The sequence below is a fragment of the Microchirus variegatus genome, assembly GCF_963457635.1.
Source record: "Microchirus variegatus genome assembly, chromosome: 4".
Classification (NCBI taxonomy): domain Eukaryota; kingdom Metazoa; phylum Chordata; class Actinopteri; order Pleuronectiformes; family Soleidae; genus Microchirus; species Microchirus variegatus.
The window spans coordinates 30,894,353-30,918,377 of NC_139805.1; the positions used below are offsets into that span (position 1 = coordinate 30,894,353).

Here is a 24,025-nt window from a genome sequence, read left to right on the forward strand (position 1 = left end):
ATAGCGGTTGCCATGGTAATAGCATGTCTGTGAGCCTGTTGTTGCGGCTGCTGATTCAGAAACACTACTTACATTTTGCACCCAGTGAAAAGGGCCTCAGACATCGAGGGGGCAAAGCATTGCCTCCTTATGAGATTCGCCGTGGCTATGAAGAGTTGTATCAGGAGCATTGTTTTGGAAATCATAAACATATAAACTTAGATTAAATGACATTTTGACAGTGAAAACAGTGGCTGTCACCTGCTGCTCAGAGCTAAAGAAAAGGTCTGTGTTCACTCAAAGGCTCTACTTGTCTTCATTGCTGCCGGTGTTGTCCAGCAATCCTGTCCTATAAATGCATTTATGAGGCCGTAGCATGAAGCACACAAAGCTCATTATGTTTATGGAATTATCAAGGGCTGTGGATTGATGTTGTGTAGATGTGTGTGATTCACGTCCTCGTAATGATTGGGTAAACACAGAGAGAGAGGAATCCGTCAACAGCTTGCCATTCTCCATTTGACTGATTAACTGTCTTCATCCAGCCATCGGCGTGAAAGAGTGTGTGAGTCAAATACAAGAGGGAAAACCGAGTGTATTTTGTGACCCCCCTGTGGAAATGCACAGAGTGTAGATACATCTGTATGCATGCATTTTTAATTACATTCCCTCCAGTGTCTTTGCTCTCCACTGCTTTGCGATAAGAGATAAGCAGCAGAATTTCAAAGATAGAGGGAACGGCTGCTTCGACCCCTGCTATTGAGAGAATGAATCTCAGAAATAATCTCAACCCAGGGAGCGAGAGATCACAGAGGTGTTGTCCCACCGACATGATTCTCCTGTTATGACAAACCTAATTCTCTTTAAGATGTGATCTGCAGGCTCCATCTCTCCCTTGTTGGAAACTTGTGGTGTTTTTGGAGACAATAATCGTGGAACTAAAAAGCGATTCTTGACCTCAAGCAAGTCTTTTTTTTTCTATTAGGTGAACATATACAATATTCCTGTCCAATTTTTTTGTTTAGTTTTAAATTACTTAGGTTCAATGCACATATCCACTAATGCAAAGCTGAATGCACTTATGTATACAATATTTTTGTTCATCCGTCCATTGTCTACCACTTTAACCTTCACATGAGGGCTGCTGGTGCCAATCCAAGCAGACATAGGACGAAAAGGCACCCTGGACAGGTCCCAGTCCATCACAGAGCCAACATATATAGACAATCAACCATCCACTCACACCTACAGTAAATTTAGAGTGCATTTTCTGTTTATATTTAGTTACATTTATATTTTTTTATTTTAATCAAACCTTGTCAAATTCAGATTTGTGACATTTGTATTGTTAATAAATTGGCACAATCAGCTAATACATGTTGATAATCAGATATTCTGTTGGATTAGTAACTCACTAAAACAAACCAGTTCAGTAATAATAAAGCAGACCATCAAAAGAGCATATGTGCTCACCTATGTGTCTCCTTGGGTCACTAAGGTCAACACATACATAGAGAGAGAAAGGTGGGAACAGATCCAGATCCCCACAGTGCTGCCAGGCTGCCAGAAACCTGGTGCCAGGTGTCTGAGTTTTATGGCCTCAGCATGATCTCAGGAATTACTCCACCTGTCTCCTCTAGTTTAATACTTGAGCAGCGTGACACACAGAGGAGGAGGGACGGACAAATGCATTACCAAACTAAACTCTCTCACTATAACTATGAGCAACTATTTTACCTCAAAGACACATTAGTGATTATTCAAAAGACTGAATGATGGGTCATTATATATGCAGCATATGCAGCAGTTGTTTCCAGGATCTATAAATAAAGGTGCAGGTCTCTGCTGCTGCCACACTTCAGTCACACTGAAGAAATCAGTTTGAGTGTGACCAGGTTATTGCAGAGACCAGCCATCTGATAGCAGCGACCATATGTGTTCCTGAAACGTTTGAGGCGCTTGAATTTTCTGCTGTAAAACAGTTGTACACTGATTTGCCCTCTTTCGGGGGAAACTGCTTACATAATCTGCTTCTTTCCTTGCTTGTTTGTATTTTCATAATGTTGTTCAGTCAGTGAATGTTCCATTTCTTCTACTGAATCTATGGAATTTTCAATGCAGATGTGGATGAACTGCTAAAAGGTGTTGACAGTGCAGATTGGACAGTGCACAAAAAAGGACAGATGAATCAATCTGTATGGTTTATATTAATATTGTTACAACTTATTTAAACAACAGTTTATTTAAGAGGATAAATAAATAGTGGCACTGACAGAATACAGACAAATCCTCTTTTTTTTCTTCAGAAAATAAAAATGATTAAGAAGGCTGATTATTTCTTTTAAAGCTCACATAGAGTGGTCCTGTTGCACATATTATTAGTTATGGAGGTCTACTTACATACATTAACTTGTTTTTATGGTCAAAATCCTCCTTGTTGCTGTAAACGAGCCGATAGTAATCCTCTTTTCTGGCGGTGTTTCCCAGCCGCGAGATTTGAGACTGAACTCACACCCAGAAGACAGAGTCGTGTGATTGGCCAGTACCCGGAAGTGACATATTCAGCACACCCGCTCTCAGAAGCGCAGCTCCCCCCTCTGGAACGGTGGATGCACTGCTACTCATTATCAAAACATTGTTTTAACAATGTTTAAAAATAGCTTCTTCACGACTCCCCGCCGCAGTCCCTTTTATGACTTTGACCCAGAGTCAGACCCAGAGTGAGAAGACACTGTCGCTTGTGAAACACCTCCACAACGGACATTATTCTTCTTCTGCGGTTCAATGTACGCAACCGGATGTGCCCGGACTAGTGCCCGGAGCAGGACGATCTGCTGTTCCGGAGAACCGGTGTTTACGTAACCGGACCGGGTTTTTTCAGAGATCTCGCTGAGCCGGAGATTACAATAAAACACAGTGTTCTCAGCAGTGGCTGAACTGTTTATTTAGAACCTTCAGGGCTTCTTAAACAAGGACGCAGATACACACTAAAAAACAGCGTTAATTGGAACTTCCGGTCTAGGTACGCTTTAAATGTTCAGTCAAAACAATCTACTCCCCATTATTTATTTATATATTTATTTATTAAAGAAAGAAAGAAAAAAACGGAGATCACACAAGTGAAAATACTGCCTCCTTACCTCCATTGCTCATATTGCTAAATCTGGAAATAGAGTCTGTACGTATAATCCCAGAGACGTTTCTAGGAATGGTTGTCAAAAAAGTTGACACATTTAAGCAGAGACTACTACTGCTACTCTTCTGGGGCGCAGCCTGTCAATCTAGCTCAGTCTCTCCTTGCTTGTCTCAGAATATCATGTCCACAGCACTGGGAAAACCGCTAAACTCTCCTCATGTGTGAATGACTGCTGTTCATGTATCCATCATAAGTAGTGAGTGATTAACAGTGAAGAACACACAATCCATGTATATTAAGCTTGTTGTGTAATGGGCTCACAGCAAGAGTTGCCGGCTGTGAAAACCCCACACACTTGTGCTAGAGGTTTGCTGATACCAAGCTAGTAGGCAGCAAATAATCTACACTGACCAGAGAGAAAAACACACTGGTAATCTCTGAGGAGACTGATACACAACACTGAAGGAAGCAGAGCTGATATTCAACATTTCTTACAGTACTAAACCTTTGCACCCCTCTATCAGCTTGTTCATGTGTAGGCTAAAATAAATGGATTGTCATGGAACTGAAAAGCACATTTCTGTCACTGCCATACAAACAAAATGTATTGTTATAAGTCAGATCCTGTCAGATTTAACAGCATAATATCAGGTCAGTAAGTTCATAAAGCACTTAAAGCAAAGATATACTGTACAGTATTTGTTTTTTCGACACACAAAAAGAATGACCAGGACAGAAAGCAAATTGCTCAAGTGCAACAAGGTGATTCGACTTCAGTTCAGCCCCATTAAACACATGTAGTTGAGGGTGACTGCTGAAAATATTGGCCTCGTTTAAAACCCTCTGCCTTGGCCGGGTCTCACTTGAAACAGAGATTATTTCAGAGAACTTTCAATTTTCCTTGTTAACTAACATTTATACAGAAAAAAAAGCAATCTTGGGGCTTTGGATGCGAACCATTCAGTATTTCTGCAGGAGATGCATTCTCTGGAGATTCTCCTGCTTAACTCCACACAATTCATAGTAAATTAGAGAGTGATTGTCCTGCTACCTGCATGCTCAAGTCAGTCAGCTGTGGTGATCATATGTGCATGACAAAGATTCGTAGAATGTCCAGAGCAAATTCTTTTGAAATCACCCTGAGTTCATGTCTAAAAATGGCTGTAAATGTATATATTTAATCGGCATTTTCTGTGTGTTTATTTTTTAGGTTGAATCATCAAGGTTTGGAAGTCAGATGCAGAGGTGAAGTTTTAACCAGATGTTCCTTGGGTCTGCCTTCTCTAAACACCACGCACTACGCGGCCTACAGCAGCAAACTAGCAGCAAAGGAGACTAATGTTAATCAAATTCTGATTCGTAACCTTCTCCTGTACACTGCCTCTCCTCTAAGCTTTCTGTGAGCAGAGAGAGCAGGCAAAATGGCACTCAGCTCTGAGCCTTGGCCTCCATTAATATGGCTGTGCACTGGATTGCTTCTTTTCTTCCTGTCGCCCATAAACGGCAAAGAATGTCCTTGTTTGTGCGTATGTGAGATTCGCCCTTGGTTCACCCCCCAGTCAACTTACAAGGAGGCTATTACAGTGGACTGCAATGACCTGAGGCTCACACACATCCCTACCAACTTGTCAACAGATACCCAGGTGTTACTACTTCAAAGTAATGCCATCTCACACACGGGTGGAGAGCTGGAGGCACTTTTCAACTTGACAGAGTTGGACCTCTCTCAGAACAACTTCAGTACTGTGGAAGCAGTGGGTCTTACAAGCATGAACCACCTGACCACTCTGCACCTCGAGGAGAACCAGATCAGTCAGCTCCCAGATCATTGCCTGGGAAACCTCTCTAATCTCCAGGAACTCTACATCAACCACAACCAGATAAATTCCATCTCTCCTCTGGCATTTGCAGGTCTGCACAGTTTACTGCGCCTTCATCTCAATTCCAATAGGCTCCATGTCATAGACAGTCGCTGGTTTGAAGAAACACCTAACCTTGAAATCCTCATGATTGGAGAGAATCCAGTCATCGGCCTCCTGGACATGAATTTTAAGCCTCTGGGAAGCCTGAGGAGTCTGGTTCTGGCTGGTATGGACCTCACTGATGTGCCAGCAAATGCCTTTGTAGGTTTGGATACACTGGAAAGCATTTCTTTCTACGACAACAAACTGGTCCGAATCCCTCAACTGGCACTTCAGAAAGTCCCTAATCTGAAATTCTTGGATTTAAACAAAAATCCTGTTCACAAAATCCAGGAAGGGGACTTCAGGAACATGCTCCATCTGAAGGAGTTAGGGATCAACAATATGATGGAGTTAGCCTCTATTGACCGATTTGCCCTTGACAACCTTCCAGAACTGACAAAGCTGGAAGCCACAAATAACCCGAAACTATCTTATGTCCACAAATTAGCCTTTAGAGACATACCCTCCCTGGAGAGCCTGATGCTCAACAATAATGCACTAACTGCTCTTTACCAGCACACTGTAGAGGTGCTGCCTAATCTGCGTGAGATCAGTCTGCACAGCAACCCATTGCGTTGTGATTGTGTCATTCAGTGGATGAGTTCTAACAGGACCACAGTACGCTTCATGGAGCCGCTGGCCATGCTGTGTACCTCCCCAACAGAACTCAGAGGCCAACTTGTTCGAGAGCTAAGGCTGTTGTCCTCAGAGCAGTGTCTCCCCCTCATATCCCATGACACGTTCCCGAGCCACTTGAACCTCGATCTGGGCATGAGTGTCAGCCTTGACTGCAGGGCCATGGGTGAGCCAGAACCAGAAATCTACTGGGTGACTCCTCTAGGGACTAAACTCACTATAGACACTGTGTCAGAGCGTTACCATCTGAGCACAGAGGGAACACTGAGGGTGAATCATGTGCAGGTAATAGACTCTGGTCGCTATACATGTGTGGCTCAGAACACAGAGGGCGCTGACACACGAGTTGCCACCATCCGTGTAAATGGCACCCTACTTGACAGTGTGCAGGTGATGAAAATCTTTGTCAAGCAGACTGAGTCCCACTCCATACTGGTGTCCTGGAAGGTCAACTCAAACGTTATGTCCTCCAATCTGAAGTGGGCCTCTGCCACCATGAAGATCGACAACCCACATATTACCTACACAGCACGTGTCCCTGTAGATGTCCATGAGTACAACCTCACACATCTTCAGCCTGCTACTGAGTATGAGATATGCCTCACAGTCTCCAACGTCCACCTGCAGACACACAAGTCCTGCGTTAATGTGACAACACGCAGCTCAACCTTTGCTCTGGACTTGTCAGACCAGCACCCAAGCGCTGCTGTACTCACCGTAATGGCAACTGTGCTGGCCTTCATCAGTCTGGCCACTGTCGGCATCTACATGGCCCGTAGATGGAAGAGGAAAAACTACCACCACTCTCTGAAGAAGTACATGCTGAAAACCTCCTCCATCCCCCTTAATGAACTTTACCCGCCCCTCATCAACCTGTGGGAGGTTGACGGTGAAAAGGAGAAAGATGGTAGCACAGAGGGCAAACCCTCTCCTGTTGACACCACGCGAAGCTATTACATATGGTGAAGTTTGAGTAAGGAGGCCTAGCTGCTTCTCCAGCAGCACAAAAAGACACACTTTTGCCATTTTGGTGCAAAAGTTGAATAATGTTTCAAAATGTTTTTGTATTCACAGCTTTGCTAATAAGAGGCAGAGTGAACAAGGACAGGATTTTTATTAGTATAGCGTATCGCCTTTGTTTGATCCTTTCTATCTGTTCATCATCGTTTCAGACTCTCCAAGATGGCAGCTGTATTTAGCTTCCATGTTGTCTTAGATGCTACGTTCTGTTCCTTGGTGCATTTTTATTTTTGACTCACTTTCTTTTGGGTTAATAATCCAGCAGCATTATTATGAAGTAGAGATCAGTGTTTCTTTCTCTGTTTTGTAAAACAGGTAATCTGTTGTGCACTAAGAGATAATTGAGTTTGTAGAAACTTCAGTTAAAAGCTGACAGAGGGGTCTAGACTCGGTATACTGTCTACTGAATGTTAGCAATCGTGCAGTAATGTTGTATCAACTATACCTATAACGTTCTGATATAAATTGCAAGATACTAGTATTTTTTGTTGTTTTATTTTTAGTTTGCTGCTAAATGTGATGTTAATGCTAGAATTACAACTGTAAAAGTATGTTGAGTTCTTTTTATTAGGGTGCACTAGAGACTCTTTAACTTTTTCCCTATTTACATGCTTGTTTTGCTAGCTTTTTTTCTTGCTCATTGCCAAGTTTATTTTCACATTAAATATGTATACTAAAAATTCAAAATAAATACTTTTTTGTTCTTTTACAGATGGTCTTTAATTCATAGTTAATTAGTTGTATCCCTTTAGTTAGCTATATAGCTAGCTTTATAACCTAGCTATACTGTGCTAATGGAGGCTCCCTCATATTTTTGAGAGCTGTATTCTGTCAGTGCTCAAACACCTAGACCTATACATGTTTAAGGCATTACTGCCCTCTGGTAAAAGCTATGAACTACAGCAATCCCCACTGAGATATTTAAATTAATTTCATTTGATGAACATTTAGGAAATTGAATCATATTCTGGCATGAGAATTATACCCAAAAAATAGGAATTTGTGTCCACACAAACATACTCCTACACACATGCAGTACACGATCTCTCTCAAGAGAAAAACAGACCACTTAAGATTCAATTTGTCACACATTTAGAATTCTTTTAATAAAAGTATACAAAAATATTTTACAACAATCTCTGTATACATTAAGAAATTATGTTTAGTCTTAATCTTAACCATCCAATAGCTGATAATGACAACCAATAATTTGCAAATTCACTACTGCTTGAACTCAGACACACATCAATTTTTGTTTCACACATTTCTAAGGAAAAGTATGACAAAAACAACCAAACCAAACCGAAGGAATGACATTGGACAGCAGATGGGAGAACACACCATGTGTTGGAGACAAGCAGGTCAAGTCACTGTTGCTCCTGAGAGACGCAGCGAAAACCAAGATTAGAAGCTGAGCTGTCTGGAGAGTTCTGGCTACGGGCCGCACATCGGTATCTGTAGCAGTGGGACTGGAGGAAGGTGAAAGAAAAGAGAGAGATAATGTGTTTGAGAATTAAGTTTCTCACTAATGGACATAGCTATTTAAATACAGTCAGGAGACGTGTATACAGTTTATAGGAGTCACCACTTTAACGCGACTTCCTTAATGTTTTTGAGAAAAGTTGACTTTTTCAATTATCCAACATCAAGCATTGCTGAAGCATGTCTGCCTGTTGTTCTCTCTTCCCACACATGGTTTATTTAGAACAAACAAAAAGGCCTCTGTGGTTAGGGCTCATTTCCCAGGAAATGAGTTACATAGCAACCACTGACGGTGGCAGACAGACTCCAATGGTCACCAGTGGGTGACTCATATGGTGTTGCAGATATAAATATACTAATATAAGTGTTGGCATGAGCTCTGTAATTCTGTGAACAGTGAAAAGAGCCTTAACGGAAAACAGATTTGCACTTACTAGCCACTTTATTAGGTACACTTGATTAGCTATTCACATGGCAGCAACAATATATTTAAAATCAATGCATTTAAGTATGTAGACATGGTCAAGATGATGTGAAAAGAAAATATAGTTTCTGTTACTTTGAATGTGGTATGGTTGATGATGTCAGATGGGCTGGGCTGAGTATTTCAGGAACTACTGATCTACTGGGATTTTAACACAAAACCACCTCAAGGCTTTACAGAGAATGGTTGGGAAAAGGAGAAAATATCTAGTGAGCAGCAAAAATCTCCATGATGATATCAGAGGGGACAAAAAAACCCCTCAAATAAGCACTTGTTACAATCAAGATAAGTGGAAGAATCTTGAAGCAGATGGGCTACAGCAGAAAATTAAACCTGGTACCGCTTCATTAATTGTCCTCTTTACGTAGTGAAGTGGCCAGTGAGTGCATATTTAATCTACTTATCTCTGAGTGTAGAAACTAGAAAGTGACACTCAGCCTTCAGCATTTGGATTTGCAACCTCTTCACAATTAATGTTAGGATTTAAGCTTTTAAACCAAGTCTATCGTAATGGATGTGTAAAATGAGCCCTGGAGCTCTTTGTTGTGGTGCCACAGAAGTAAACTGCTGAACTTCCATGATGTATGATGCATTTAAGTCATCCCTCAGGTAACTCAAATATGTCATTTATTATCCACATTTTTTGTTTATTATATAATTTTTGACAGATTTAGATTCAAACTTAAACACATAGAATATTGCTGGTGTAAAAGAATTTACCTTGTGGCACATATATGAACCTCCCTTCTTCACCCTGTCTTTGCCTGAAGGAGGACCCGTCTGATCGAGGGGAGAACAAGGTCATGTCAGAGACAAAATAAACCTGGAAACCTAAACATAGAAAGCTTAGAGGTGATGTGTCCTCACGGGATTGTGCTGCTGTTCTGTGGTGTGATGCACAGCCCACCAGTCTGCGGTCCACTCCCAGGCGTTACCCACCATATCATACAGACCAAAGCCGTTGGCAGGAAAGGACATCACCTGCAGAACATGGATGCTTATCTCATTACAAAACCTCTGACAACATTGTCTTTTATATAAAGAGTCATATCTGGACCAGTCTCTACAGTCTCAGCTCATGCATTGTCTCTAAACCTCAGAGAAAACACAAGCTGCTCAAGTATGTGGAAGTCACAGCCATAGCATTTAATGAGAGACTGTATTTTATTTTATTTATTGGTTTATTTAGTTGTAAATGGGTTCCCTCTATTTACATTTGGTGTCGTCGTTTTTTTCTCTCCATTATGTTTCCCGACCAATGCAATTATTTTACAATCTTATTTTACAACAGTTCAACAAAATGTTTGTAGTTATGATATAGAGTTATTATCTACAAAATCCTGAATTTATGGCTTGTGCGAGCACAATAATGCAGATTCAGCAGCTCATACATAAAAAATATTCATACTTCTATAGTTGTTTTGATGCTGCTGTGACCATCATTTCATGAAATTAGCTATTTCTTGCTTGGTTATAAATCTGTCTTCCATCTCCCTAAGTTGAAAAATTAAAAAACACAACTACGACATTTTACCATCTCCCTGTGTGACTTACTGGTGAGGTTTTGATGTATCCGTCCTCTCCAGTGTTGTGGTTGGGGAAATCCCCCTGCCACAGGTTGGCGTAGTGTTGTCCTTTTGGGTTCAACTTGTTACCCCAGGGATAAAGTCTACACGCAGGAGCAGCATAACAGGAAACTGACATAAAAGAACACATTTAATGAGGAAACCAGATGCACAAACATTGTCCAGCAAACACCATACCTGTCTTTCAGTCCACTCCTGCAGGCATACTCCCATTCAGCCTCTGTAGGAAGTCTCTTATTGGCCCAGGAGCAGTAGGCCACGGCATCTGCCCAGGACACATGTACCACAGGATGGTCCAGCCTACAAATAAGAAACAAAGTGATAACTAATTGCTCAACTGTAATATTTTTTTGAGTTTGTGTTGAATAAATGTATACCTGTCTGCATTGTTGGAGTCTATACCCTCAGGTTGCCTCCAGTTGGCCCCTTTGACAGGTAGCCACCAGGGGGCAGCAGCCACCTATTAACAAAGTGATGGTTAAATATTTCATACCGATATGAGTTTGATATTTTTTCCTCTCTTACTCCAATTTAGTTTTTCTACACATCTTTCAAGTGCAGTGATTGAACTAATATTTTCCAGTAGTGGTTGTGATGGGCACACAGCACCTTCTCAGCCTCATGATCAGAACACATACGAGCTAAAAAGAAGTCGTCATGTGCAAATTCCCTGCTGTCTGGATTTGTCAGGCCTCAAGCCTCAGGCTCAGGCCTATTTCAATCAAACTGTGAACCTTTTAAAGCCTCTCAAATAACTGTACTATATGTCTTCTTTGTGTTGAGCAAAAGAGATAAAATATGTGCATAGACACTTATTTATATCTCAATGACGTACACATAATTATTGTTTTTCTCAGCCATAAGATAATAATCACAATTTCCAACTAACATTTCCCAACATTTACACACTAAGAATAGTGTATGTTATATTTATATTTATTTATTTATATTTATAGACAGATTTCTAAACTTCCAGAATGATCTTGTAGAAAAACCAAAACTAAAACGTGTGCACATTCCTATTGCATTTCATATCATTGCATCAAAGGAAAAATGTCACAGTATGGGTTATTCAACTGTTGAATATTCATACTTACTGCCTGGGTGATCTGGTTTTTGACCGCCTCACTCAAAGTCCCCTCAAACACAAATGAGTCTCCAAATGTTTCTGCCTAAAAGTAGAACATATCATGAGCAAAGCTGACACTCGCCAACTATAATACATTGTGTAAAAACACTTTTTCAATAGACCCATACCTCAGTGACGTATCCTGTGGCACTGACAAAGCTCTGGAACTGCCTGTGTGTGATTTCCTGGATGTCCATGTAAAAGGAGTCCACGTGCACCAGCCTCTGTGGACCTTCGCCATCTGCAGGGATGCCAGGGTTATCTGTGCCCATCAGGAATTCTCCTCCAGAAATCAGCACCATCTGTACGAGAGCATAAATCTCTTAAAGTTACACAGTAATAAAGATGATGAGTCTTAATTAAAAGGCTGCAAAAATGCAAAATGTGCTTAAGAATACAACATTACCATCATCGATAAAAAAAAAAAGTGCATATACCAAATGTATTAAAATAACAAAATAAAAGCACATAATTAAACAAGATTAACAGTGCACCATATATATTGCAACATCTTATTATTATTATTTGTTTTTTAGATAGATTTCAGCGATATTGTAATTAACAAATTAAGGTGCTCTAAAGTAATCAGTCCAGAGGGGAACTTTGGCGGAAGTTACCTTGCCAAAGAAGAGGGAGTTTACAGTGGGATAATGGAGGAGAAAGATTTGCTAAGATGCCCCTCCCACGTTCAATACACAGAAATCCTGCACTTTTAACTTTTCACGGACATTTTGTTTTCTTCAGTTAAACAGATATCATGATTTATCTCGATATGATTGTCTTGCAATATCATGTATCATGGTTCTGTGTCTTTCAGGAGTGTTTTATAGCACATTACTTAGAGCAGGGGTGTCCAAACAACTGAGAAAAACAACTGTTCAGTAGAAGGTGGACAATATGATAGTAGTAGAAGTGCTTGTTTGGATATGGAATGCAGTATCCTTCACAATAAAAGCATATTTATGATCTATTGGATAATCAACTGGGGGGCATGCAGCCTGTGGGCCTCCAGTTTGGCACCTCTGACTTCTTCTTTTCATAAATTATGAGACTGGCCGATGTATTTTAAACAGATGTCTCCTATTTATTATGTGATACATACAATAAACGTTTAGTGCACTAAAAGTTTTCTGGTGGTTCTGTTCACACCTGGTATTAACATCTATACTCAGTAAAGTTTATTTATATGGCACTTTTCACAGAAAGGATTCACAGAAAAACAGTCAAAAGTAAAGTGCATAATCCACAGCAGATACGACACTCACAGCTACAAGCACAGATATAAGAAGATAAAACATATTGTAGTAAAACCTACACCTGACTAAAAGCCTAAAGTCTAAACAACTGTTCACACCTAGACTTGAAGATGGACCCTGAATGCATCTCATTCGCTGACGTCACGACATGTCTTCTCCTTTATTACTTACCTGACTCTGTGTGCTCTTCTCAGTTTCCTCAGCATCTGGCAGCTTCTCGTTGGACTCTCTGGAGTATTTGGCTGCTTCGTCCACTGAGACTGTCCTGTCCACCACCCTGTCCTCCACCCTGTCCCCCACCCTGTCCTCGGCGGCGGCAGCAGTAAGGACAGCGTCTCTCTTCAGGTTTTCACAGCCGCAGCTTGGTTGTCCCTGCTCGGCCCCGCAGGAATCCTGCAGACACAGAGCTGCGCCCGTAAACGCACAGATGAGTAATAACACCGCAAAATAGCGCGCCATTAAAACTACATTCGGCTCAAGAGGATTCATGCATGTTGTTGACTTTCTTACTTCCGCACAACGTCACGTGGTTAGTCACATGACTGTAGTAGCAGCCTCTGTAACTCTTTCCTGACCAAAATACATCCATGAGATGCACACATGTTGCATTTACTTCTATAGATGTTAATAACATCTCATAAGCATGTTTGTAAAATTGTTTTTATTTGTATATTTTCTCATATTTGGTTTGACGAGTATAATATATTTAAAAGACCAATGTGTAACATTTTGGGGGATGTTATTGGCAAAAATGTAATATACTACCCATAACTAATTGTGTTTGTATAATCACTTAAGGGTAAAAAATAATGTTTTTGAAGCCTAAGGACAGGGCTTTATATGTGCTTTATTGAAGAGTGAGCTGTAACCAGAGTGTTTATGAAATACTGGATAATCTGCTTCAACTGTATGTTTTTTGCATCCTATAAAACCATGAGACAAATAAAGACCCAACCGACCATGAAACATTCTGCAAATTAAACGTGTAGATTCTAATACATGACACTTGCTTTGACACATTTAAAATGACTGTCATTGTGTAAGACATGGTGACATCTAATGATAAGACTGCAGGAAGTTTCATGTGTGTTTCATTTAGCAGATACCTAAATGTTCTCAAAGCCTTAAGGCACACACATTCCCTCTTATTGTGCTTCTTGTCTCCAAAGGGAGCATTAAAGCTATTCATTTTGTGTGTGTGTTTTTTTGCTGTTTTTTTTAAACAATAATAATAAATGTCATAGCTGGGTGTCATCTGCATTGTATGAAAAAGACATTTCATTGACTGGAGATGACTAGTAACCTTTCATCGGTGTTCTGCAATTCACAATGTGTTGGTCAAAGTGTAAGAAATAGTATCATCTAATGGTGAGACTGCAGACTGCTCAATTCTCCCTTTCCTGGATGCTACGTCTCTTCATTTGAGCAGCAACCTTCTGCTTCAAAATGTGATATGCACACTTTGGCTGATTTGAAAGCCACTTAAAATTTAAATAACGACTAAAATAACAATAATCTAATACTAAAATACTAATAATAAACAAAGGGGGTTAGTATGAATCTAAAAAATTTTTCACATTGTGTTTAAAAAAACGTTGGGAATACTATTCAAGTTTAAAGCGATAGATAAGCGGAGGAAAGGATAATTTAAGAGGGTTTGTATACATTAAACATGTAAATTGACAATCAATGTAAAATATAGATTCTGTGGAATTTCCAAAAGGCTTAAAATGTTTTGTCATATTCCAGGTTACCTCAGGACTGTAAAGGAGAGGCAAACACAAGCTTTTCCCCCATTTTTTTTGTTTTATTATTGTACAGTATATTGTGTATAGTGTAGATCTGTGTAAATATGTGCAGCATTTATTTTATTTCTGCCAGTTGCAAATTCACCTTAAGCGTTATGCATTGTTGTTTTTATTATAAAAGGAACAATGCTTATGTTGTTAATAACACCACCAGTGCACATCCATGCTAATATGTGCAATATATTTAATATTTCAGTGTCATCTCTTTGCTTCAATTTTGAACTTCATTCTTGCTAGCGGAGAGGCATAATGTGTGCTAAGTGGCTGCTCGGGTCTTCCTGACCACCAGGGGGCCCCCAACAGTGCTTGGAGAAAAAACAACAATAACATTATAACATATTAAAGAAATAAAGATATCTAAATAGTGTTGAACTTAAGTTAGTTATGTTGTAGTTTAGTAATTTAGTGCACATTTGCAAGTTCAAAATTATTATTATTTTTTAAAAGTTTTTGGTAGAAAACAAAACCAAGTGTGATACTGGTTTGGTGTAACCAATAAAATTATAATTAAAACAATTTGTAGTGTTACATTTGTATCAATAATACTCTGAGGTGTTGCGAGGGGCCCAAATCGAATTCAGCTTTGGGCCCCATAAAGGCTTGGGCCAGCACTGCTTACTAGTGAACCAATCAAAGCTGGGCCTCTGAGGTTTTTGCAGCTTTTTACGACCTTCAACCTCTGAAGTTATGAAGAAACTCTGCACTGGAGCTTTAAGACGTTGCTCAAAACTGATCTTCTATTTCACCTGATGAATTCAGGCAGTGCAGTGAGAGTGGTGGTGGTGGTGGTGCAAGGATGGATCCACACGTCATTTCAACACTTACGACCCCTGGAGTAGAGGAGTAAGTGGCAGGGAGTCAGTCAATCAGCAGCACCACCGTTACCCAGAGCTGCGGCTGCCGCCTCAGTGAGCACAGCCCCGGAGCACAGCCCCGAAGCACCGACACGTACACACGTACACACACACACACGTACACACGCACACACACACGCGCGCGCGCACACACACACAGAGAGAGACAGACAGACAGACAGACAGGAGAGGTGACGGCGCTGTCAGAGAAACCTGGACGGTTACGGGAGCCGCAGAGCTGAGAAGAGCCGCCGTCACCATGTTTCTTAGCGGCTCCACAGGAAGCTGAACAACCGAGCGTTCAGCGCCACAACGGCGGCGACAGCGGCGGAGGTAAAGTTGGTCGCACAACTTGTTCACTTCACCATCCTCTCTTCTTCTTCCTCTTCCTCTCCATTACCAGCTCCTCGCAGCGGATTTCAGTCCGCTGCTCTCTTCACATGGATGTTAACGGATGTTGGTGAACGTTTAAAAACAACCGAGTGTGACTCCAGTGATTGCGGGTGCAGCCTCTTTTTTTACCAGCAGCCACCGCTGACTATCTGGACCAAGTTTCATGTGTTTGTTTCAGACGTTGCTGTGTGTTTATTCCACGTAAAATGTCATCATTTATAGGCCTGTGTCTGTTAAGAAGCGTCCAGCAGTTAGATGAAGTCGCTGTGTGTGTGTGTGTGTGTGTGTGTGTGTGTGTGTGTGTGTGTGTGTTTAAAAATGATTTATTGACCACGGTGAGTGAGAGGTGGCGCTCCTAAGTAGGAGTGAGGTGAACCTGCAGTGCCCACAGTGTGTATCATCATCTCTGCTCCCTACAGCTCCTTATTTACCTTAGCCAGAAGATACAACTAGGTGTGAACAGTTAAATCGCTTTTAATCGATTTGTTTAGTGCCTGCCAAACAAGCCTGAGGGAGAAATATTACCAGACCTGGACCAAGGCATAGGTGAACTATGGCCTGGTCACCAGGGGCCCCTGTAGTGTGTGGAGATTAATAAAATAAAACAGAAATCTAGATATCTTAATTAGATATCTAAATATTGTTGAGCTTAACCCTTAGAACACAGCGCATCGAGGCTGCTTTTTCCATTACTAGGATAAAACGTATACAGAGGCTATAAGAATGTGCATTTTCATTTTCACAAACTATATAAACACACCTGTGCAAAATGTACTACTTAATCATTAAATGAATCATAACTTTGACTCCACAGCACATAAGAAAATGAAAAAAAAAATGCATCCTCAGATGCCACTTACTCATGTTTGCATCAAGCTATTGAAGTGCATCTTTAATTGAAACTAATGTAAAAGTCCATTGTGTAAGAGCTAAAACATCTAATCTAACAAACAGAGGAGTAGTAATGCTGCGTTCCAGAGCCCATCCAAACAAATGGGAGCTCGATACTGCTCCCCGAGCGCCGCTCACTGGCATGGCAGCTCACTGCGCTGGGTTACATGTTCTACACCTCACTGTGTGCTGTGTGTGTTCACTAACTCACTACAGAATTGAATTTCCCCTTGCGGGACTTAAAGGGTTCTTAATCTTAATCTTAATCTTAATCTTTACATCCAAATCAAGTGAACGGTGTAGGAATTACAACACTTTCTATATGTGCCTCCCACTTTTTAGGGGACCAAAAGTAATTGGACAATTGACTGAAAAGCTATTTCATGGACAATTGTGGGCTATTCCTTCATTATTTCATCTTCAATGACACAGGTAAAAGTTCTGGAGTTGATTCCAGGAGTGACATTTACATTTTGAATCTGTTGATGTTAACTTTCTATATGAGATCCCATGAGAAGCCATCATTAGGCTGAAAAATCAAAACAAACCCATCAGAGAAATAGCAAAAACATTAGGTGTGGCCAAATCAACTGTTTGGAACATTCTTAAAAAGAAAGAACGCACCAGTGAGCTCAGCAACACCAAAAGACCTGGAAGACAACAGAAAACCACTGTGATGGACGACAGAAGAATTATTTCCCTGGTGAAGAAAAAGCCCTTCACAACAGTTGGCCAGATCAAAAACACTCTCCAGGAAGTAGGTGTATGTGTTTCAAAGTCAACAATCAAAAGAAGGCTTCACCAGAGTGAATACAGAGGGTTCACCACAAGATGCAAACCATTGGTGAGTCTCAAAAACAGGAAGACGAGATTAGAATTTACCAAACAACACCTAAAAAAGCTTTTATAATTCTGGAAGAACACCCTATGGACAGATGAGACCAAGATCAACTTGTACCACAGTGATGGGAAGAGAAGAGTGTGGAGAAGGAAAGGAACTGCTCATGATCCACAACATACCACCTCATCAGTGAAGCATGGTGGTGGTAGTGTCATGGCGTGGGCATGTATGGCTGTCGACGGAACTGGTTCCCTTGTATTTATTGATGATGTAACTGCTGACAAAAGCAGTAGGATGAATTCTGAAGTGTTTCCAACAATATTATCTGCTCATATTCAGCCAAATGCTTCAGAACTCATTGGACGGCGCTTCATAGTGCAGATGGACAATGACCCAAAGCAAACTGCAAAAGCAACCAAAGAGTTTTAAGGCAAATATGGAATGTTATCAGTCAATCACCTGACCTGAATCTGATTGAGCATGCATTCCACTTGCTGGAGACCAAAATTAAGGGAAAATGCCCCAAGAACAAGCAGGAACTGAAGACCGTATCAGAGGCCTCACAGAGCATCACCAGGGATGAAACCCAGCGTCTATCTATGCCTTCCAGACTTCAGGCTGGAATTGACTGCAAAGGATTTGTAACCAATTTTTATTAAACAATGAACGTTTGATTTATGATTGTTTAGTTTGTCCAATTACTTTTGGTCCCCTAAAAAGTGGGAGGCACATATAGAAAGTGTTGTAATTCCTACACCGTTCACTTGATTTGGATGTAAATCCCCTCAAATTAAAGCTTAAAGTGTGCAGTTAAAGCACATCTTGTTCGTTTCAATTCAAATCCATTGTAGTAGTGTATAGAGCCAATATAAAGAGAATTGTGCCGATGTCCAAATATTTATGGGCCTAACTGTATGTGTCTTTCAGTTTCTGTTTGCAGTTGTGTCACACAGCTAACTTAGCAGTGCAGAATACTATCTTGTTTTACTGCTTCAACAAGTGAGTTTCCTCAGTGTCACACTTTTTGTTGTCTTTAAACTCATGTTTTTACTGCTGTCCTCCTGTGCAGGTGTGTGTGCCAGTCATGTCGGATAAGATGTCCAGCTTCCTTCACATTGGGGACATCTGTTCCCTGTATGCAGAGGGATCCACCAACGGTTTCATTAGCACTCTAGGGTATGTCCTTCTTCACACTTCCTCACTCCACTGCAATCTGGACAGTTTGTGCAGATAAAATCACAAGTTCAATCAATCAATCAATCAATCAATAAGCCTGGCTGACTGCAAAATGTCATCATGCTGACTATGACCCTGTCATCACAAACAGCACAGACAAATTAGGATTACAAACCAGTAGCAAAAAGATGGTGTTTTAAACAGCTAAAAGTTACTGGACTTTAATTAGGATGACCATATTTAGAAAGATATGTGGCCCTGCGATGGACTGGCGAACTGTCCAGGGTGTACCCCGCCTATCGCCCAATGTCAGCTGAGATAGGCACAGCACCCCCCGCGACCCTCTGGTGTAGGATAAAGCGGTAGATAATGGATGGATGGATATTTAGAAAGGAGACCACTTGGCTCTGCTTCGAGATACTTAAATTATACTTGGATGAATTGAGACGGGGATCGATTGCTTCTCTCTGGTGACCCGGATATTAACTGACGTTTTTGCAAGTTAATTTTTTGCGACTGAATTTTTGCAAGTGAATTTTTTGCGACTGAATTTTTGCAAGTGAATTTTTTGAGACTGAATTTTTTGAGACATTGAATTTTTTGCAACTGAATTTTTTTACATTGAATTTTTTGAGACATCGAATTTTTTTCAACTGAATTTTTTGACACATTGAATTTTTTTACACTGAATTTATTTCAACGTTGAAAAAAAAATCAATGGCAAAAAAAAACAGTGCTTGAAATTTGATGGTTTTAAAAATTCAAAGTCTAATTTCAATGCAAAAAAATTCTGTGTTTGAAATTCGAATTCAAACTCAGATGGCACAGATTTACTTCCATATATAGCCCACAGTTTACAAAACATAGTTTGTCTCACGGGACTTCACAGGGTTGGTAATATTCTCTGTCCATAGACCATCGACCAGGAAAAGGAAAAACTACCAGGGAAAAAACCCTTTTAACAGGGAAAAGGAACCTTAGAAACCATAGGGAGAACCACAGGTGAGGGATCCACTCCCTGGACGGACAGACGTGCAGTAGATGTTACCCAAAACATACAATACACAATGACAAAGAATAAAAAGTGAAAAGTCTTTAAATGACAGGATCCATCTGTCACAGCCTGTAGCGTAGGCTGTTGTGGTCAGAGATTTGGGGATAACGGAGTCCTCTTTCCTGTCCTGACCTCATGTCGTTCACTGGTGTCAGCAGAACTGTAAGAGATTAAAATCAGTTAGAGATGTGCTACATGTGGAGTTATGTGCTACATCTCATGGGGGGACATAGGGTAAGTGGTGAGGGTTGAGAAATCGAGGACGGGGTAGAGAAAGTGCGGCTCGTGCAAAGTCTGTGCGCTCAAACTAAGTGCATGATGGGAAATTCCCAAAGCAGTCTAAGCCTATGGCAGCATAAGCTAGAGCCTTCTAATCAGGACATACCTGATCTAGCTTCGACTATAGGCTATGTTAAAACGGTGGGTTTTCAGTCTCGGAGACTGGGTTAGGGTAACCCTTACCCGGAGACCGAGTCAGACTGTCTGACTGAAAGCAGAAGTTGGTTCCAGTTGGGATGTTTATTCAGTCAGTGCATTTACCATCAATCCTGCTTCTACCGCTTTATCCTCCATGTGAGGGTAAACACACACAAACACACATACACAATTACAAAATATTCATGGCAGTTTTTGCATCATATCATACAAATATGATGCATTATAGATGTAACCTGGTCCAGGATGGTGTTTCTTGACAAACTAACACTTTTAATAGTCTGTATCTGGTTGGGGCAGACACTGCTCACACACCTTCAGCATGCACTTCTTCAAAAACACACCCTCAGAAAATGACTTTAAAGCAAAGGTGATTCCTCAGCCACAATAAAGCTAGCTTTCTCTGCCACATCGTTTTTGGAATCAGAACACATTCTGCTGCGTTCACAGTCTCAATCTCAATTTCACTCGTTGCGTGATACATATACAATGATACACTGCGATCTAGTGGCGGGATGCCATCACTTTGCGGGTAACGCAATAGCCATGCATTGTGGGAAATGTAGTTTATGGTCAACGCACGCCTTAAAGCAGCATAGACCTATTTTAACACAGATTTTTAAGACCAATTAATCATTCGCAGGCCACATAAAATAACTTGGTGGGCCACATCTGGCCCCTGGCCTTGAGTTTGACACATGTGCGTTAGTCCAACTAAAATCGGGCTAGTCTTAGTCAGATTAACATACCTGGATAATGTGATTCTTAGTCTGACACTTAGTCAGACTGGAGTCAGACTTCTTGTTCTGCGCATGCACCAAAATTTCTTTCCCGGAAGTAGTTGGAGTAAACTGCAGTATTGTTGCTGGAAGCATTAATCGTAAGTGTCTTTCTTTGAACAACACATCAACCATGAGAGTCATGTTCCATCTATTTTGTATACTCGGTATACTCAGACTCTTCTGATTAGTTCTCTGATTGCCTGTCTTATTCAGACTACAGCCTTAGCTCGATTAAACTGTGCATGTACTCAGACAATTTTTCATCCTAATACTGCATGAATCTGATTACCATAAGCTTGTATGGATCATGGGCCTCAGTTCCCACTCTCAGTGACAGGATGGGGTTAACTAAGGAGAAATACAGGGATGTAATTTTGTAGTTTATCCCACAGAACAAAGCTGTAGAAACAGTGGGTTGCCTTTAAGTGCTTTTATAAAAGCCGACCTCACCATTGATGTTGCTAGGAAAAAGGAAATGTATGGGCATCAAATGCAAATGTTAATGAAAAAGTATGTGGGTGTGATGGCATGGCAGGTGTGTGTGTGTGAAGGGCAGTTAGACACTAATGGTTAAACTCTATCAACCAACCAATTTTGAACCCACACAGTGGCAGCAACATCATGTTGTTTTCCTCCATTTATCATATTTGAAACACTGCTGACCTGCCTCTGCTTACTCATGAGCTCTGTCTGCAGGGATTGCAATAGGCCTTGTGGTTGTTTATATTCATCTTATGATATCACAGAAATATCACACAAGCAGCTTGGATTCACACATGTTGCATTTATCCTTTTCTCTTCTTTTCGGAATATAACTTGGGCAATAAGAGAAAACATGCGCTGATGTATAGTATTGCTGGAAGGAACCAGCTTATGTTTAAAACATGATGTTGTATATAGGGCTTGGGTAAAGATTTTCCATAAAGTATCGATATAGTTAAATCAATTTTATTGAATCTTTTGGAAGAAACACATTATATTACAATGGCCCTTTTGTCTTCTTGCAGCCATTATTCATTAAGCAAATGTCAGCCTCTCAAAGCCCAACACACACACACTATCTCTCTCTCTCTCTCTCTCTCTCTCTCTCTCTCTCTCTCTCTCTCTCTCTCTCTCTCTCTCTCTCTCTCTCTCACATGTTAAGCCCCACTTTCCTCTCCTCCTTTGGGTAATGATCTCTGTATCTGGTTTTCACTTCCTGCACGAGACAGCCAACCATGAGCTCTGTTAGATCTCTGTCAAACAGCATGCTGCATGCTTATAATAATTAAAAAATATAATTATGCTTATATGCATGCTGCATGGCTCTCTAATGCAAATGAGATGAACAGTTCTGATTCCTTGGAATGATGAAAAATCTATTTTGGATTTCCAGTTCAAATTATTTGATTCCAAAATGAATCACTAATTTGAGGGTCGAATCTGTTCTGTTGTGTGCTAAGAAACGCTCTGGTGGTACCTCCAAGATGAGGTAGCTTTTATATTTTGAAAAAGGCAACGGAAACACAAGCAAACCCCCCCCCCCCAAATAAACTTGCACGGGTATATATAGGCTCACTTGTAATCATAAAACTGAAGGCTTTGTTTGCTACAAAGTACTACTACTTTTATTTTGTTTAAAAAAATGTGACCCTCTTCTGTACTACTACGCTGTCAGGGTGCTGGTGAAATGAAACAAGCTATGCCAATCAAAAATGAAGTAATGTTGTATTCATTCATTCAAAACATTTCTTTTGGCACCTCCAGTCGATAGCACAAAAATATTAAAGTTTGATACCGAGCATTAGTTGTACAGTATATGTTATCAAGTACTGTGTAAGGCCAGTGTCTGACCAGGATCTACTCCTTCTTCTCCCCCCATGTTCATGAAAAATGGAATGGTCTATTGCAGAGACTGAGTCACTACAGAGACATCGTGGCCTTTCTCGAGTTCCATTGCGTCCCACACCTACAAATGCTCTCTCTCTCTACACACACACACACGCACACACTTACAAAACATTCATGGCAGTTTTTGGCTTTGAGCTTTTTACAACCACCAACTTGGCAGCAGTCTTCACATCTCTTGACCTTAAAGGAAGAAACCATTCGGACATTAAGGCAGTGATCAAACTAAAGGTTTCAAAAGCATATTTGTGAAGTGAACCAGAACAAGAACTCTTAAACTTAGTGCCAACATGTAACTTTTAAACTTGTGTTAATCACTGACTACATGAAGTTATGTGCATCACCCACACGTGCAGAGCACTGCACAAATAAACACTATGTAGAATTCTTCTCAGGTACTTTCTGACTCTTTATCCAAGTCTGCAGTCGTGCTCTGTGAGGTGTTCGGAGGGGAGGATTAGACAGGTCTGTTTGGACAACTGCAGACATTCCCCCAAGAAAAAGGCCTGAAATGGATGTTGGATTTGGCCGGCGTCCAGACGAGTGTTATTCCAAGACAGTGAAAGCTAAATTTGTCACTCCAAATTCCAGTTTGCCCACAGGTCGTCCATTCCTGAATAATTCAATTATTGAATGATGAGGGGGAGCAGATGTGCCTCAACTATGAGTTCTGTCAGTGGAAATGACAGCAATGTCACTGCTTTCTTTTTAGTTTATATTTGTGTTTTCATCTCATTCAAGGCCAGTTTCTTTCACACTCTGTTTTCCCAATTAGATGGGTTTCAATTGGCTGCATCTATCATTTGGCATCTGTTGTGAGAATGTCACACATTGTGTTTTGTCTGACAATCTACAAAGATATTCAGTTTACAATTAAACTCCACTCAACTAAATAATTCTTATTTTATATTGATTGAATTACTGATTATATGACCTCTTGTTTCAGCCTTAGAATAAAAAGATAAGTAATTATTACCTGCATCCCCTCCTTTATTATGAAAACCAAGTGACAGTGTACAGTAAATGGGATTGTGGGGTCAAAATCTACTCGGTGCACTTAAACAATACCATAAGTGTTTCAATTTTTTTGTTGATTGAATTATCAATTATTCAGCTCTAGAATGAAGAACAAAAGTTAAAACTAGTTGCACCTCAAAATATATATTTAAATTATTTTGGGGGTTTTTTTGCAGTTGAAAATTGTAGATTTTGTGCACATTAATACATCTGTT

At 40.5% G+C, this 24,025-nt stretch overlaps 3 protein-coding genes across 3 annotated transcripts in view; 2 read left to right on the forward strand and 1 right to left on the reverse strand.

The window, feature by feature from the left end:
- Positions 1-4,536: 4,536 nt before the first annotated feature.
- On the forward strand, positions 4,537-6,681 carry LOC310926464 (leucine-rich repeat neuronal protein 1-like; the record flags this gene model as incomplete). The annotated part of the gene is made up of 1 exon (XM_083888600.1): positions 4,537-6,681. The coding sequence occupies one exon, from the start codon at positions 4,537-4,539 to the stop codon at positions 6,679-6,681; it is 2,145 nt and encodes a 714-aa protein (XP_083744726.1).
- A 1,225-nt stretch (positions 6,682-7,906) lies between these two features.
- Positions 7,907-13,169, reverse strand: sumf1 (sulfatase modifying factor 1). Its single transcript, XM_083887429.1, has 9 exons — positions 12,844-13,169; positions 11,545-11,718; positions 11,385-11,459; positions 10,665-10,747; positions 10,465-10,587; positions 10,256-10,370; positions 9,569-9,682; positions 9,422-9,481; positions 7,907-8,204 (listed from the first exon to the last, which is right to left on the reverse strand). Exons 1-9 carry the CDS (start codon positions 13,159-13,161, stop codon positions 8,103-8,105), a joined length of 1,164 nt encoding a protein of 387 aa, XP_083743555.1. The 5' UTR covers positions 13,162-13,169; the 3' UTR covers positions 7,907-8,102.
- Positions 13,170-18,543: 5,374 nt separating this feature from the next.
- Positions 18,544-24,025, forward strand: part of itpr1a (inositol 1,4,5-trisphosphate receptor, type 1a) — a gene marked incomplete at its 5' end in the record, with an annotated part of 94,985 nt that continues 89,503 nt past the window's right edge. The window contains one exon of the mRNA XM_083887550.1: positions 18,544-18,635. Within this exon, the coding sequence (XP_083743676.1) occupies positions 18,544-18,635 (92 nt within the window). The remainder of the gene's footprint in view (positions 18,636-24,025) is intronic.